The sequence below is a fragment of the Theropithecus gelada genome, chromosome 10 (genome assembly GCF_003255815.1).
Source record: "Theropithecus gelada isolate Dixy chromosome 10, Tgel_1.0, whole genome shotgun sequence".
NCBI lineage: Eukaryota > Metazoa > Chordata > Mammalia > Primates > Cercopithecidae > Theropithecus > Theropithecus gelada.
Window position 1 is genome coordinate 52,001,409 of NC_037678.1, and position 13,363 is coordinate 52,014,771.

Genomic DNA, 13,363 nt, shown 5'->3' on the forward strand with positions numbered 1-13,363 from the left:
CAGAGACAGTCTACACAGGACAGTTTACATAGACAGTCTACACAGACAGTCTACACAGGAGAGTGGCTGCCCAGAGATCGGCTATCCTCAGCTATTCCAACAGAGTGAGGAGGGCAAGGGAGAGTGCAGGCAGTTGGGGAGCTGTGGGCAGCCATCCAGGGGTGCCTGGAAGTGGGATGAGCATGGGCACTGGGACTCCTTGGCCCAGAGAACATGGTAAGAAACTAAAAACGAAAAGTTTGTCCTGGCTAAAGTTCCAAGAGCGGTGAGAGGTCTGTGTCCAGGGGCCTAGGGCCAGACCTGCAGGGTTCTATAAGCCACACCATGCACTAACCTGTGAGGCAAAGGGAACCACACAAACGTTTTCAGCTGGGAAGAACTGTGGTGACACTTGGATTTGAGAAAGCTCATTCTGGAAGCATGGTACAAAAATGAACTGTGGTGAGTTGAGAAGGAGAGGTGGCCTGCACAAATGGACACCATGCAGCCACACACTAGCCCTAGGCGTGTTTGAAAAGTTGCAAGAACTTAGAATGACACACACCCTGAAGTCAATGCTCACTCCGAAGAGGTATGGCAGGGCAAGCATCTGGGTATTGGATTGAGGCAAATCTCATCTAGAGTCAGCCACTCCCACAGCTCCGCAGAGGTAGCCACACTCTCACCAGACAAAAAATCAGACACCATGAAGATGCACTAAGAATTTGCTTTTCAATAAAAGTAGGTCTCCATAACTCCACACACAAGTCCACACTGTGACGAGAGCCGCAAAGGCAGCGCAGGTGGGCGGAGCACCACACGCACCGCGCTCTGGAGAAGGTGTGGGCGAAGAGGTCCATGCAGTTCTTCCGCCGCCTCCCTTTCATTCACTTCATTAAGTGGTTGATGACCAACATGCATTTATTTGCTGCTGTTTTAATTTTTTTTAATAAAAATACTACATAAAGGAAATACAAAAGCAAGAAAAATAATTTAAAAATCTGGATGAAATGTTAACTGTATGGAGTGGTGCGCATGATCACATACACAGCAGATGAATCCGAGACTTACCGAACCTTTCTCCATCACTCTGTTGAGCATGACGACACCCCTGCTTTTCTGTTCCCACACCATCTCCCAAAAGTGACCGCATGTGTTAGGCAAAGGGCCCTGCAGACACAATAACACAACATGTGACATCTGAAACATAACACGCCACAGCGTGAGCTCACCTTCTGTAGTCAGCTAATGATAGCGCCCTCAGTCCCCACAGCTTAGGCAGAGTGGTGGCTGAGGCTGCGACAGGGACCCACCTCTCTCTGCCTGGTGGTCAGTAACTGCAGCTCCATTTTCTACCAGGCAGCAAAAGGCCATTTCCGCATCTCAGTTCAGGGCTGGCCGACCAAGGACAGAAAAATGCCGATTCTGCTTTCTGGCTCAGGCAGGCCAGCTAAGGGCCTCCACTGAGATTTGTCCCCAAGGCCCTTGGGCTATGGGACAAAACTCCTTGGTGCAGATGAGAGGCGGTGTGGGGGCGTGACCAACCACAACACTCCTCTCGGTTCCAATCATGTCATCTCGTGACCTTGGGCAAGTCACTTCATCGCTCCCTGGTCAGTTTCCCCATCGCTTACTTGACTAATAATAGTACCTATTCACAGAGCTGTGAAAATGAAGTACATTCATTTATATAAAGTACTTAGCACAGTCCCTAGAATGCAGTAAACACACAATGAAATGTCAGCAACTATTCCTACTAACAGCAATGAGGACCCTGATGGCAGACAGCCTCCCTCCTTGGCCCAACAAACTTAGGAGATGTAGAAACACAAATAGTCATTGAGGTGGCCCAAAGGGAACAGAGTCACTGGGGCATGAGGGTGTCTGCTGAGCAGCTGGCCCATTTCACTCCAGCTCACCTGGCAATGGGCACAGATGTTTACTGGACACAGGGTATGAATGCCTTGAGTTTGTCTCAATTATTAGCAGTCGCTGGAAGAGACATCGCCTATTACCTCCACATCAGAACCTGTCATGTCCTCATGTCCTTGGCCAGCATCACTTCTCATGGTTTCCATTCTCATCTATTTTCATCTAAGCTCCATTTCTTGTTTTTTTTTTTGAGACAGAGTCTCGCTCTGTCACCCAGGCTGGAGTGTAGTGGCGCAATCCTGGCTCACTGCAACCTCTGCCTCCCGGGTTCAAGTGATTCTCCTGTCTCAGTCTCCTGAGTAGCTGGGATTACAGGTGCACACCACCACACCCGGCTAATTTCTGTATTTTTAGTAGAGACGGGGTTTTACCATGTTGGCCAGGCTGGCCTCAAACTCCTGACCCAAGTGATCCGCCCGCCTCAGCCTCCCAAAGTGCTGGAATTACAGGTGTGAGCCACCACACCCAGCCCATAAACTCCTTATTCTTAAAATCTTCTCCCTTTGAGTCCCATCACACTTGGCTCAACCATGCTAGCCCTCAGTGTCCTCTCACTTTCTTTCCTGAGCTCATCTTGAACTTACTGCCTGAACAAGACAAGTCAGCACTCCCTGTGCTGAAGGGACTTAGAGAAAAGCAGGCCACATTTAACTCTTCCCTCCCCAGTGAACAGAAAAACAGCTCCTGGCAGTCAGAAATCCCGTGGCACATGGCTGATGACCTGGGCCTTGCATTCTCCACCCTGGCATGAAGACTCCAGTCACTGCAGCTCTCCACTACTCCCTTCATGTCTTCCCTAACTCCCAACACCACCCCAGTTTAGAATGGTCTGAAGGATCACAATCCCCTAAGATCTGCAAAGACACACACCACACTTAGCTGACACTGCACGGGGGAGGTGAAGGAGGACCCCTTGGACATTATTCTCTGCTCTTCTATACTTCCGACTTTTAAAAAATGAGAAGACAGACTTGTATTATTACATAATGATGTAATATCATGAAAAAAAATGGGAAGGGTGTTCTTGGTTTGGGCACTAGGAAAATGTTTCAGTCATAGTGTCCAGGGGTGATACTTTGGGGTCGGGCTGCCTCGACTCCCTTAGTAAATCCCCAGGGCAAAGGGAAACTGTGTAAACAGTTTCTCGACATCCCCAGTGCCACCTCACAAACCAGACAGAACTTCCCATGTCCCAAGGAAATGCTAGGATGCGGGGTAGGCAGGACAGTAGCACAAGTGTACATGGCATTTGCTAATGCAACACTTGACATGATACACCCAATAACAGGTATTTAAAGGGCTTCCTGACTCCACATCAGAGCTGAAGGGCTGAAATCAGGAAGCAGGAAATTTGACTTCTCCAAAAAGCAAAGTCCCCAAGAAGTCACTTTTGCCTCAACCTTATCCCCAGACCTCTCCCTCCTTATCAACCCCCTCCCCCATAAGCCTCCCCTAAATACCCCAGTGGTGCTGGGAGGACCAGGAGCTCAGGGTCTGGTAAAGGCCTGCCCTGTATTCATGTACCAAGAACTTACTCAATGGCCCCACAGGACTGAACACAGCTGGGCTGATGCTCTACATCCCAGATGACGAGAGGCATCTGGGCTGATTTTGGTCATAAATGGGGAGCAACTGGGACAAGACAAAAAGGCAGTGAAGAAAGGCCTCAGTTGAATGCACCCTGACCTAGCTTCTTGCTCAAAGCAGCCTTTCTTCATACAGCATTCTGGCTTCCCCAGAATTTTAATTTCCAAATTATTAAGCAAAATTACAATGTTCGAAATCACCCTATGGCCTAAAGCCATATAAGACTAAAAGCTGACATGGAATGAGAAAACAAAAATTATGATGAAAAACAAAACAAGAAACTCAGTCTTTTTAGACCAACTTACAGGTAACAAGTTAAGACTTGAGAAGATTAATTAAAAAGCAACTCTTTTTATCCTCTTTCCCAGATACCCTTTTGGTCACAAGCCACTGAGTGTTTTACAAGAGGCTCAATTATTAAACCACTTTCAGGATTTTGTTTCCATAAAGATGCCAAAAGCCAACAGAAATTTTAAGTCATTTTTCATGCTTGTTCACATGATCTAATGATGCCTTTCTTCTGGGCCAAAGAATGAGAACCATGGCGAGCTACTCTGAATGGCTCTGGACAGAGATTCCTGGTCTACTGCTAACGTTCTTAGATTTGCCATCACAAGTGCTTGATGCTCTACGACAAATACTTCTGGAAGCAACACAGGTACAGACCCTCCTCCAGCCACGACTGCTGCCTCTGCCAACAGACCACAGGCAACTCTGGCATTTTAATGTTGTTTTTTATAAGCTCTCATTTCCAGCAATGTCATCTTACACTTCCCAGAAAAGATTAGCGTTCCTTACAACCAAACTGAACCTTTGAAGGAAGATTTTCCCCCTTCCTTGTTGCTTTTTGGTTTGCTGAAAACCTGACCTTCTAAAGGATGTGGCAGATTTTATTTGAGGTGTGGATAACAGCACTCTCAAACTCTTAAATTGACATAAAAAAAAAAATTCAGACAATCTGCTTACCTGGGTAAGGATGTAACTCCTTTGGGCTTCTTCCATTTTTATCAAACTAGCGTTGATATAGTCGTTATCTTCTTGATGTAGTTTAATCCGACTATGGTCAACTGAAAGGCAAACCAGAACTCAGAGGTTAAACCCGGAAAAGCTGAATGTGTCCATGCAAGTGCACACCCTACAGAAAAGCAAAGGTGAGTTGGTGGCATTGGGGCATTCACACTGGCTGAAGCCCTGTTTTAGTTGAGATTAGTCATCAGTATGGGGCGACTGGGATTTTCTGAAAGGGTTTTCGGAAGTGTTTTTGAAACTTCACACTATGAAGCAACAGCGGTAAGCCATATTACAATATGGATCATGTCCTATCTGGGAAATCTGTTCTCAGCTCATATCTTGTTATGACACTTATTACTCTCCCCTCAAACCTTCCAGGACCAGAGGAGGGCATCAAAGGATCTGTTCTCTGATGTGTAACTTTTTTTTTTTTTTTGAGTCAGAGTCTTGCTCTGTCACCCAGGCTGGAGTGCAGTGGCATGTTCTCAGCTCACGGCAGCCTCCGTCTCCCGGGTTCAAGTGATTCTCCTGCCTCAGTCTCCCGAGTAGCTGGGATTACAGGCACAGGCCACCATGCCCACCTAATTTTTGTATTTTTAGTAGAGATGGGGTTTCACCATGTTGGTCAGGCTGGTCTCGAATTCCTGGCCTCAAGTGATCCACCCACCTCAGCCTCCCAAAGTGCTGGGATTTCAAGTGTGAGCCACCCATGCCTGGCCGACATAAACTCTTAGAGAGCAAAAAATATGGTGGCTTCAATCTTTAAAAGGGAACAAAATCCACCATAAATTCCACCTAGTCCCTACAGCTGTTGCTAGTACAATGAGCTACAGTAGGTAGGATTTAAGATCGAACTTCAACCTCACCTCTGTCCAGTAGTTTCAAGATTAAATGACCTAAGTACACAGCAGCATGAAGTCATACCTTGACCTTTATACAAGGTTTTTGTTTTTTTTTTAAGTTCAAGTATAATGAACTTCAATGATTCTAAATTTTTAAAATTCAGAGCATATCACAAAGACATTTGAAAGAGAATTTAAACCCAAACACTGAAAGCATATTAAATGTATCTTTTGGTTTTTAGAAATAAACTCTCATTTGGAAGTTCTGCCCCAGATCACTAAAAGAAAAAAGCCACTTTTTTTCTTGTATCATTTGTTTGTCACAAAAGCAGTAGTAGCTCCCTGAGGGCCACTTTCCTTATCCTGTTAGTAGAGCTAATAAGAGCAGGTGGGGACCTTTATTTCTGGCACAGCACAAGGGACAATAAACTCAGGTGACCACCCATAAATAGTACCTTCTCCCTACGTCCCAAGGGGAAAGGAGACACGAATGGGGATAAGTGGTCTGGGGCTTTTTGTTCTAAAGGAGGATTCCAAAGAGAGATGTCTTTGAGAACCAGCCACCATCTGGAATACCGTTTCTCATTATGGACGCTTAGTACAAATAAAGATACTTGGATAATTTTTAAGTGGATCATAGAGATAAAAGACCTCAAAAAATTATGTAATGGTACTGGTGGGTTATGTGAGTGGGTTCAAACAGCACTGGGTGACTCTGGGCAAACAACTCACCTCAGAGCCTTGGTTTTTTTAACTTGCTAAACGGTAGGTGACAAGAGGGTTGTGGGAAGAGTCAATGAGCTGAGGTGTATACAGAGCCTTGTTCAGCAAGTGCCTGTAACTGTGGACTGCTGTCATCACCAGCAGCACCGTGAGCTGGGCAGCAGGTGACCTTCTACCTTGACTCATTCTTCCCCATAACCTTCACAGCAAATGACTGTTTCTACTGGAGGATAGGAGTAGGGGAGAAAGATAAGACGAGTGGGATTGGGAGTGAAAAAGCTGGAGAATTGTTTCCCTGGAAGAATTTTTTTTTTTTTTTTTGGCTAGTCAAGTAAAGCAGTGGGGATGGAGAAGAAACAAAGAAATCTGTAACTGGTTGTGATCATATAGTTGTAAACACTACTGTACTTGGACCAGCCCCTGGAAGAATATTTTAAAAACTGTTTTTTTTCTCTGTAAAACTGATTCATAAAACCATTTAGATAAGAAATGTTAAAAAATGTAGCAAAGGAATATTAAAGACAAGATTATTCCCTAATTAGAGCAAGTACAGCAAAAGCTAGAGACCCAGGGTATCCTGGCACCATGTGAAAGAGGTGAACGGTGATGGTTCTGTCGCGTTCTGATCAGCGGTCTGGAGGTTTCTGGCAGGACTTCACAGAATCCCCAAGGTTTTTTCTTTTTGTTTCTAAACAAATATCAATGAGGTGCCTCAGCTGAGACGTGCTAAATCAAGAGTACCATGTGTTGGCACCAATCATGTCACCTGATGACCTAGAAGTGCACTTCAGATTTTGGTGACAACCATCCCCACCACCGACAACATTTATTGAGCACTTATGTCTGCGTGAGGTACTGGGCGCTGGGCTAAGCGGTTTATGTTGCTTCATCTTTACACACTCCTATGAGAGAGAACAACCTGCCCAAAGCCACTCAGCTCTAAGTGGCAGAGCTGACACACAAAACCAGGCAGGGAACCATGGTGGCAAGCCAAGAGGCACACGTTCTACACCAAGTCTAAGTCCATTTTTAGACCCCTTCCAGGAATCTGGGCGCCACCTAAGTCAGATCAGGATGCACTGCTAACCCTTCTGGCAGAGAACAATGACAGCCACCACTCCCAGCCATGGGCACAGGACCTGTAGGAAGTGCTCACTGGAGGAATGACTGGATAATCTTCTGCATCCCTGGCAGAGCATACTACCACGGAGACATTGGCAGCTATGACCCCTCACTGCCTGACAATGTCTAAAGACCTGGAGGGGGGTCAAAAAAGCCTCTGTGGCCTAGAGGAGATGGCGCAGTTCACGTCCTGTACTCATTCCAGTTTTCCTTGCTTTATGCAAATCCTAACATGTTAAGTTATTTACTTTTCAGCTACCGGCGGATTGACAGCCAATCACTCAGAAGGCGGACAGGGCTGCCACAGGCCAGCAGGCACACTGACAATCTTAGGAAGAACTAACAGCAGGAAAGAGGGAGAAAAATGACGAGGTTGGCAGGGGTGGAGGCAGTGGGGACTCCAAGCAGAGCTGCCTTGCATATTCAGTGCAGGGGACAACAGTGCCCACCCCTGAAGGCCTGTGTGGGGCTTCACTACAGCTGAACACAGTGCTTGTGCTCTAATGACGCTACTGCTGAGTCATCCAGAAAAGCTTTTATTATGCCTGCTATCCTCTGCTTCAGCTGGTAGGAAAATGATTCATCACAAAAACAGTCAAAGCTAAAAAAAAGTGCTTTGAACTTCACTGAATTTTCCAGAAACTGAAACCTCAGCCCTTCTATAATGGTGGAAAAATGAGCCATTACTATACGTCTCTAATGCCTTTACTATAGGAAACAATCAAGTCATAAACCTCTGCTACATTGATTTATTATTATATTTCTTATTATACCAAACCCCGAGGCGAAAGGAATCTTGACTAAAAGGGCCTGCAGCAGAGGAAGAGCAAGACTGGTACCAGCCACGTGGATACTTACAGGGACTGACGTCTCTGTACCTATTTCGGTTTTTGTTCTTAGGAAGCTTGGCCACTCTACATGGGAAGTCACTGGCTTCGTGTCGGATATCCTACAAAAAAGAATAAAGACATTTAACTGACTGCCAGGCACTGAGGAAGACTCAGCAAAGAAACAGACATCAAAGAGAGCTGGACAGTATGGGAAACGCAAGGTGATAATTCAGAGGTATGTATCAGGTCATGGGGGAAAACCGAGGAGGAACGAGCACAGGCCTGGGGTGGGAGGCAGTGATGTGGGGCAGGAAGATGGAAAGATGAGGAAGAGGGCAGAGAGACAGACAGGAGGGACAATTTACTCTGGAACACTCCACACAGCAAAGGCATGGGGGCTGGAGATCGCATCTCATGCCAGGAACAGTGAGTGGGCAGTAGGAGGTATGACAGACGGCTGGAGGACACGGTGGGTAGCCCAGATCGTGGAGAGCCTTGAAAGCCAGGCCTGGGAGTTCCAACTGCAATTTCTATAAAGCTACGATTATTAAAAATAGATAAAATGTACTTTTATGCCAACAAACTATCCAACTGCTTTCCTAGGAGGTGGTAAACAAATCCTATCACCCCTGTTTCAATGGAAGACTACACCATGGCTCCTGATCACACCTAAAATTCCACTATAATCACATTAAACAATCTTTTATTTGTATTTGTTTTATTACTAAAAAATAAAATACACAAAACAACGTGAATGTACTTACTGCCACTAAACTGTGTACCTAAAAATGGCTAAAATGGAACACTTTATGTTTTGTATATTTTAACCATAATTTTAAAAAAAAGACACTGTCCCCCATGGTGGGAATAGGAGAGCAGACAACAGCAATAGAATTCTGGAAGCTGGAAATCAGGCTGATTAGTGGTTGGCAGTTGTGAGAAAGCAAAATTACAAGTGAACAGTAAGAAAGCCAGACTGCCGGCCGGGCGCGGTGGCTCAAGCCTGTAATCCCAGCACTTTGGGAGGCCGAGACGGGCGGATCACGAGGTCAGGAGATCAAGACCATCCTGGCTAACACGGTGAAACCCCGTCTCTACTAAAAAATACACACACACACAAAACTAGCCGGGCGAGGTGGCGGGCGCCTGTAGTCCCAGCTACTCGGGAGGCTGAGGCAGGAGAATGGCGTAAACTCGGGCGGCGGAGCTTGCAGTGAGCTGAGATCCGGCCACTGCACTCCAGCTTGGGCGACAGAGCGAGACTCCGTCTCAAAAAAAAAAAAAAAAAAAGAAAGTCAGACTGCCCGAGATTTTCACTCCATATTCCTCCAAAGGCTCTGGCTGTGCTCCCAGTCAGGAAGGAGGAGTGGGATTCCCTGCAGGGGACAAAGGTAGAGCCATCTGGGAAGACCTGGATTGCCATCTCATTCCCCAAGCTCCTTCCAGGCTCCTCAGACTTCTGCAGAAATCTAAAGACATACTTTCTGGAAAAATGTAAACCAGGAGGTCTATGAACTGCAGCAAGACTGCTGGCACAGTGGAAGATGTGAGCGCTCCACCAAAAATGGGGTAAGAGCGGCCATGCACAAGCCAAACACCAGGAACTCAAGTCCTTTTCCCCAAGAGACACTCACACTGCTGGCAGCTAGACCCTTCTCCTCCAAGTAGGAGGCAGAACATCTCTAGATAATCTGACCAGGCAAAAGGCACAACCAAAAGACATCCTCAGACTGCACAACTGGCAGCCTCCCTAGAGGCCCTGTGGCTAGCGCAGTGTTGACAGGCTCCTTACACCTGCTCAAGACTCTCACACTCCAATAAGCCCTTACTCTCCACCACAGGCAGATACCACTGATGACCAGATATAACAGGAAAGTCTCTAACAAAAAAAAAAACAGAAAAAAAAAAAAAAAAAAAACCCTTAGAGGAAACAAACTGCAGAGAATAGAAAGATTTAAAATATATACTAATATACTAAGAAAGAAAAGTCATCTTGCATCTACGTATTAAGAACAGAATGTTATATAAAATAAAGATGTCTCTTGAAACTTAAAAACAAGATAGCAAAAATGACAAGTTCAATTGAAGAATCAAATATAAGTAGAAGAAATCCCCCTGCCCAAGAAAGTAAAGTCAAGAAAAAAAAATAGAAAATTAGCAAACAAGAAAATACAAGGAAAGAAAACATCAAAAAGTAATTCAAGAAAACCTCCCCAACCCATCCAGTACTCTGCATAATGACAAAAACAGACCCATTCTAAGGCACAGTAATTGCAATCCCAGAATTCTGCGGACAAAGAGAATGTTCTGTACGTTTCTGGGAAGAAAAAACAGTTCACTTTCAAAGGATGAGGTGATTAGCATAGCTTCAGACTTTGCAAGAACACTGAAAGCTGGCCAGCAATGAAGCAATGCCTTCAAGATTCTAAGAACAATGATTTCCACCTGGAATTCTATACCTAGCCCAACAGACATGAAATGAGAAGGGACAACAAAAACATTCCGAGGTGGGTGGATCGCCTGAGGTAGGAGTTCAAGACCAGCCTGGCCAACATAGTGAAATCCCGTCTCTATTAAAAATACAAAAATTAGCTGGGTGTGGTGGCGGGTGCCTGTAATCCCAGCTACTCGGGAGGCTGAGGCAGGAGAATCACTTGAACCCAGGAGGCAGAGGTTGCAGGGAGCTGAGATGGCGCCACTGCACTCCAGCCTGGACAGCAAGAGCAAAACTACATCTCAAAAAAAAAAAAAAAAAAATTCCCTGACGTGTAAGGTCTCAATACCTTTATCATCCATGCTCCCCTTTTCTCAGTAATCACCGGAGCATCTTTTCCACCTGAGTGATTAAATAAACCAAGAAAGAGAAAGATATAGGATACACGGGGGGTCGGGGAGAAAGACCCAAGAGTGAAGACAAAGGAAATCTCTGCAAAAACTGGAGGGAGATACAGCACGGTGACAACTACATGACAGACACGGGAAGTGAGCAGGCTAGATTGGAGGAGTATGACTCACGAGATAGCTGTGTGAACACGCTATCCCAACCATGCCATACCAACCATGACCTAACAAAACTACCAGAGGAAAACAAGAAGACCTGAAATTCAGGAAACTGGATATCCAGTAGAGAAGAAAAGCAAAGAAAGTCTCAAGATGACAGCTGTGAGTGGCAAGTCTATAGACCAACCACCTAGATACACGGAGAATGGAAATTTCAAGTGGGATGTCTCCAAGGAAAAACTTGAAACTGAAACCGCTCTGTCCAATACAGTAACACCGAGCCACATGTGGCCAGTCTGACAAGAGATGTTCTGTAAGTGTAAAATATGCATTGGATTTTGAAGACTTAGTAACAAAAGAAATAATAAAAGCAAAATATCTCAAGTATTTTAAATACTGACCATTTATTGAAATAACATTTTGAACAAACTGGGTTAAGTAAAAGATACTATTAATTTCATCTGCTTCTTTTGACCTTTTTTACCACGGCTACAAGAAAAGGGAAAATCATGTATGTGGGTTGTAATATGCGTCTACTGGACAGCACTCCCTGATCTTGTGGAAAATTGTTCTGTAAGGCTATAAGAAGATATGGGAAGATTAGCAAAAGGTACAAAGAAAACTATGCAAATAAAAAAGAAAGCAATTATCATGGGGTGTGGTGGTATGCATCTATAATCCCAGCTACTTGGGAAGCCGGGACAGGAGGCTCACTTGAGCTGAGAAGTTTGAGATGAGTCTGGACAACATGGCAAAACCCACCTCTACAAAAAATATAAAAATTAACCCAGCGTGGTGACAAGTATCTGTAGTCTCAGCTATGCAGGAGGCTGAGGTGGGAGGATTGCTTGAGCCCAGGAGTCCTGGGCTGCATGCGCTATGCCGATTGGGTGTTCACACTAAGTTTGGCATCATTATGTTGACCTCCCAGGAATGGGGGACCACCAGGTTGCCTAAGAAGGGGTGAACTGGCCCAGGTTGGAAATAGAGCAGGTGGAAATTCCTATACTGATCAGCAGTGGGATCGTGTCCACAAAGAGCCACTGAACTCTAGACTGGGCAACATAGTAAGATCCCATCTATTTAAAAAACAAAATAGGAAAAAAAATTAAAAAGTCAATTATGAACAACAGAAATGTTTAAAAAAGAAACACAGTACAGTACAATACTATCTGTGACTACGTACAGAGGCAAATAATGTAAACAATGAGTACCGATTTAACCAAAAGGTAAAACATTGGGAGAATGGGGGAGGTGAAGCAGAGGGAAGGAAAAGAAAGGGGATGGCTGTTTAAGAAAACTAAATCCTCCACCTTAGTAACGGTCTCGATTAATATACCAAAAGATAAACATTTTGAGGTGGGCACGGTGGTATGTGCCTGTAGTCTCAGCTACCTGAGAGGCTGAGGCGGGAAGACCGCTTGAGCCCAGGAGTTCAAGGCTGCAGTGAGCTACGGTGGTGCCACTGTACTCCAGCCTGGGCGACAGAGTTAAGACCCTGTCTCTGAAAAATAATAAAAAGAACGTATAAGTTTAAAAAAGATAAACATTTTGCTTAGAAATATGGAGATACAAACAAGCTGTAATCAATCAGCAGAACAAAGACTGGGAGTGGTGCTTGATGAGAAAGACCAGAGAAATGGTCTGAGGTGGGGGCGGCAAACCACCAGATTTTGTTTTTTTCAAATGATGGGGTTTTGCTCTTGTTGTCCAGCCTATTAATTTCATCTGCTTCTTTTGACCTTTTTTACTATGGCTACAAGAAAAGGTAAAATCAAGTATGTGGGTTGTATTATATGTCTACTGGACAGCACTCACTGATATTATGGAAAATTGTTCTGAAATAGTGCGATCTCGGCTTACTGCAACCTCTGCCTCCTGGGTTCAAGCAATTCTCCTGCCTCAGCCTTCCACGTAGCTGGGATTATAGGCATGCACCACCATGCCTGGCTAATTTTGTATTTTAGTAAACAGACAGGGTTTTACCATGTAGGTCAGACTGGTCTCGAACTCCTAACTTCAGGTGATCCACCTGCCTCGGCCTCCCAAGGTGCTGGGATTACAAGTGTGAGCCACCGCACCCAGTCAAACCACTGGATATTATCATAAACTGATTAAGGTACTATTTGACTCCTTGAGTCATGTGCATATTCAACTTAGATTTTTTAAAATGTCCACATTCTGCTATTCTGCTTATTTATTTACAAAACTATAAAATGGCAGGTAAGAGTTTTTGACTCATACTAGAGAGCAACTAATAACAGAATGATGGAGCTGGGAGTGGTGGCTCACGTCTATAATCCCCGCACTTTGGGAGCCGAGGTCGGAGGATTGTTT

General features: G+C 45.0%; 1 protein-coding gene across 2 annotated transcripts in view; it reads right to left on the reverse strand.

The window, feature by feature from the left end:
* PTPN1 (protein tyrosine phosphatase, non-receptor type 1) overlaps positions 1–13,363 on the reverse strand; it is a 73,823-nt gene that overhangs the window by 15,050 nt on the left and 45,410 nt on the right. The window contains exons 2-4 of one of the 2 annotated variants that reach the window (XM_025398757.1): positions 8,055–8,145; positions 4,465–4,565; positions 1,051–1,149 (exon numbers count right to left, since the gene is read on the reverse strand). In XM_025398757.1, coding sequence (XP_025254542.1) covers positions 1,051–1,149; positions 4,465–4,565; positions 8,055–8,145 — 291 coding nt within the window. The remainder of the gene's footprint in view (positions 1–1,050; positions 1,150–4,464; positions 4,566–8,054; positions 8,146–13,363) is intronic. The other variant, XM_025398759.1, reaches the window with a different exon arrangement.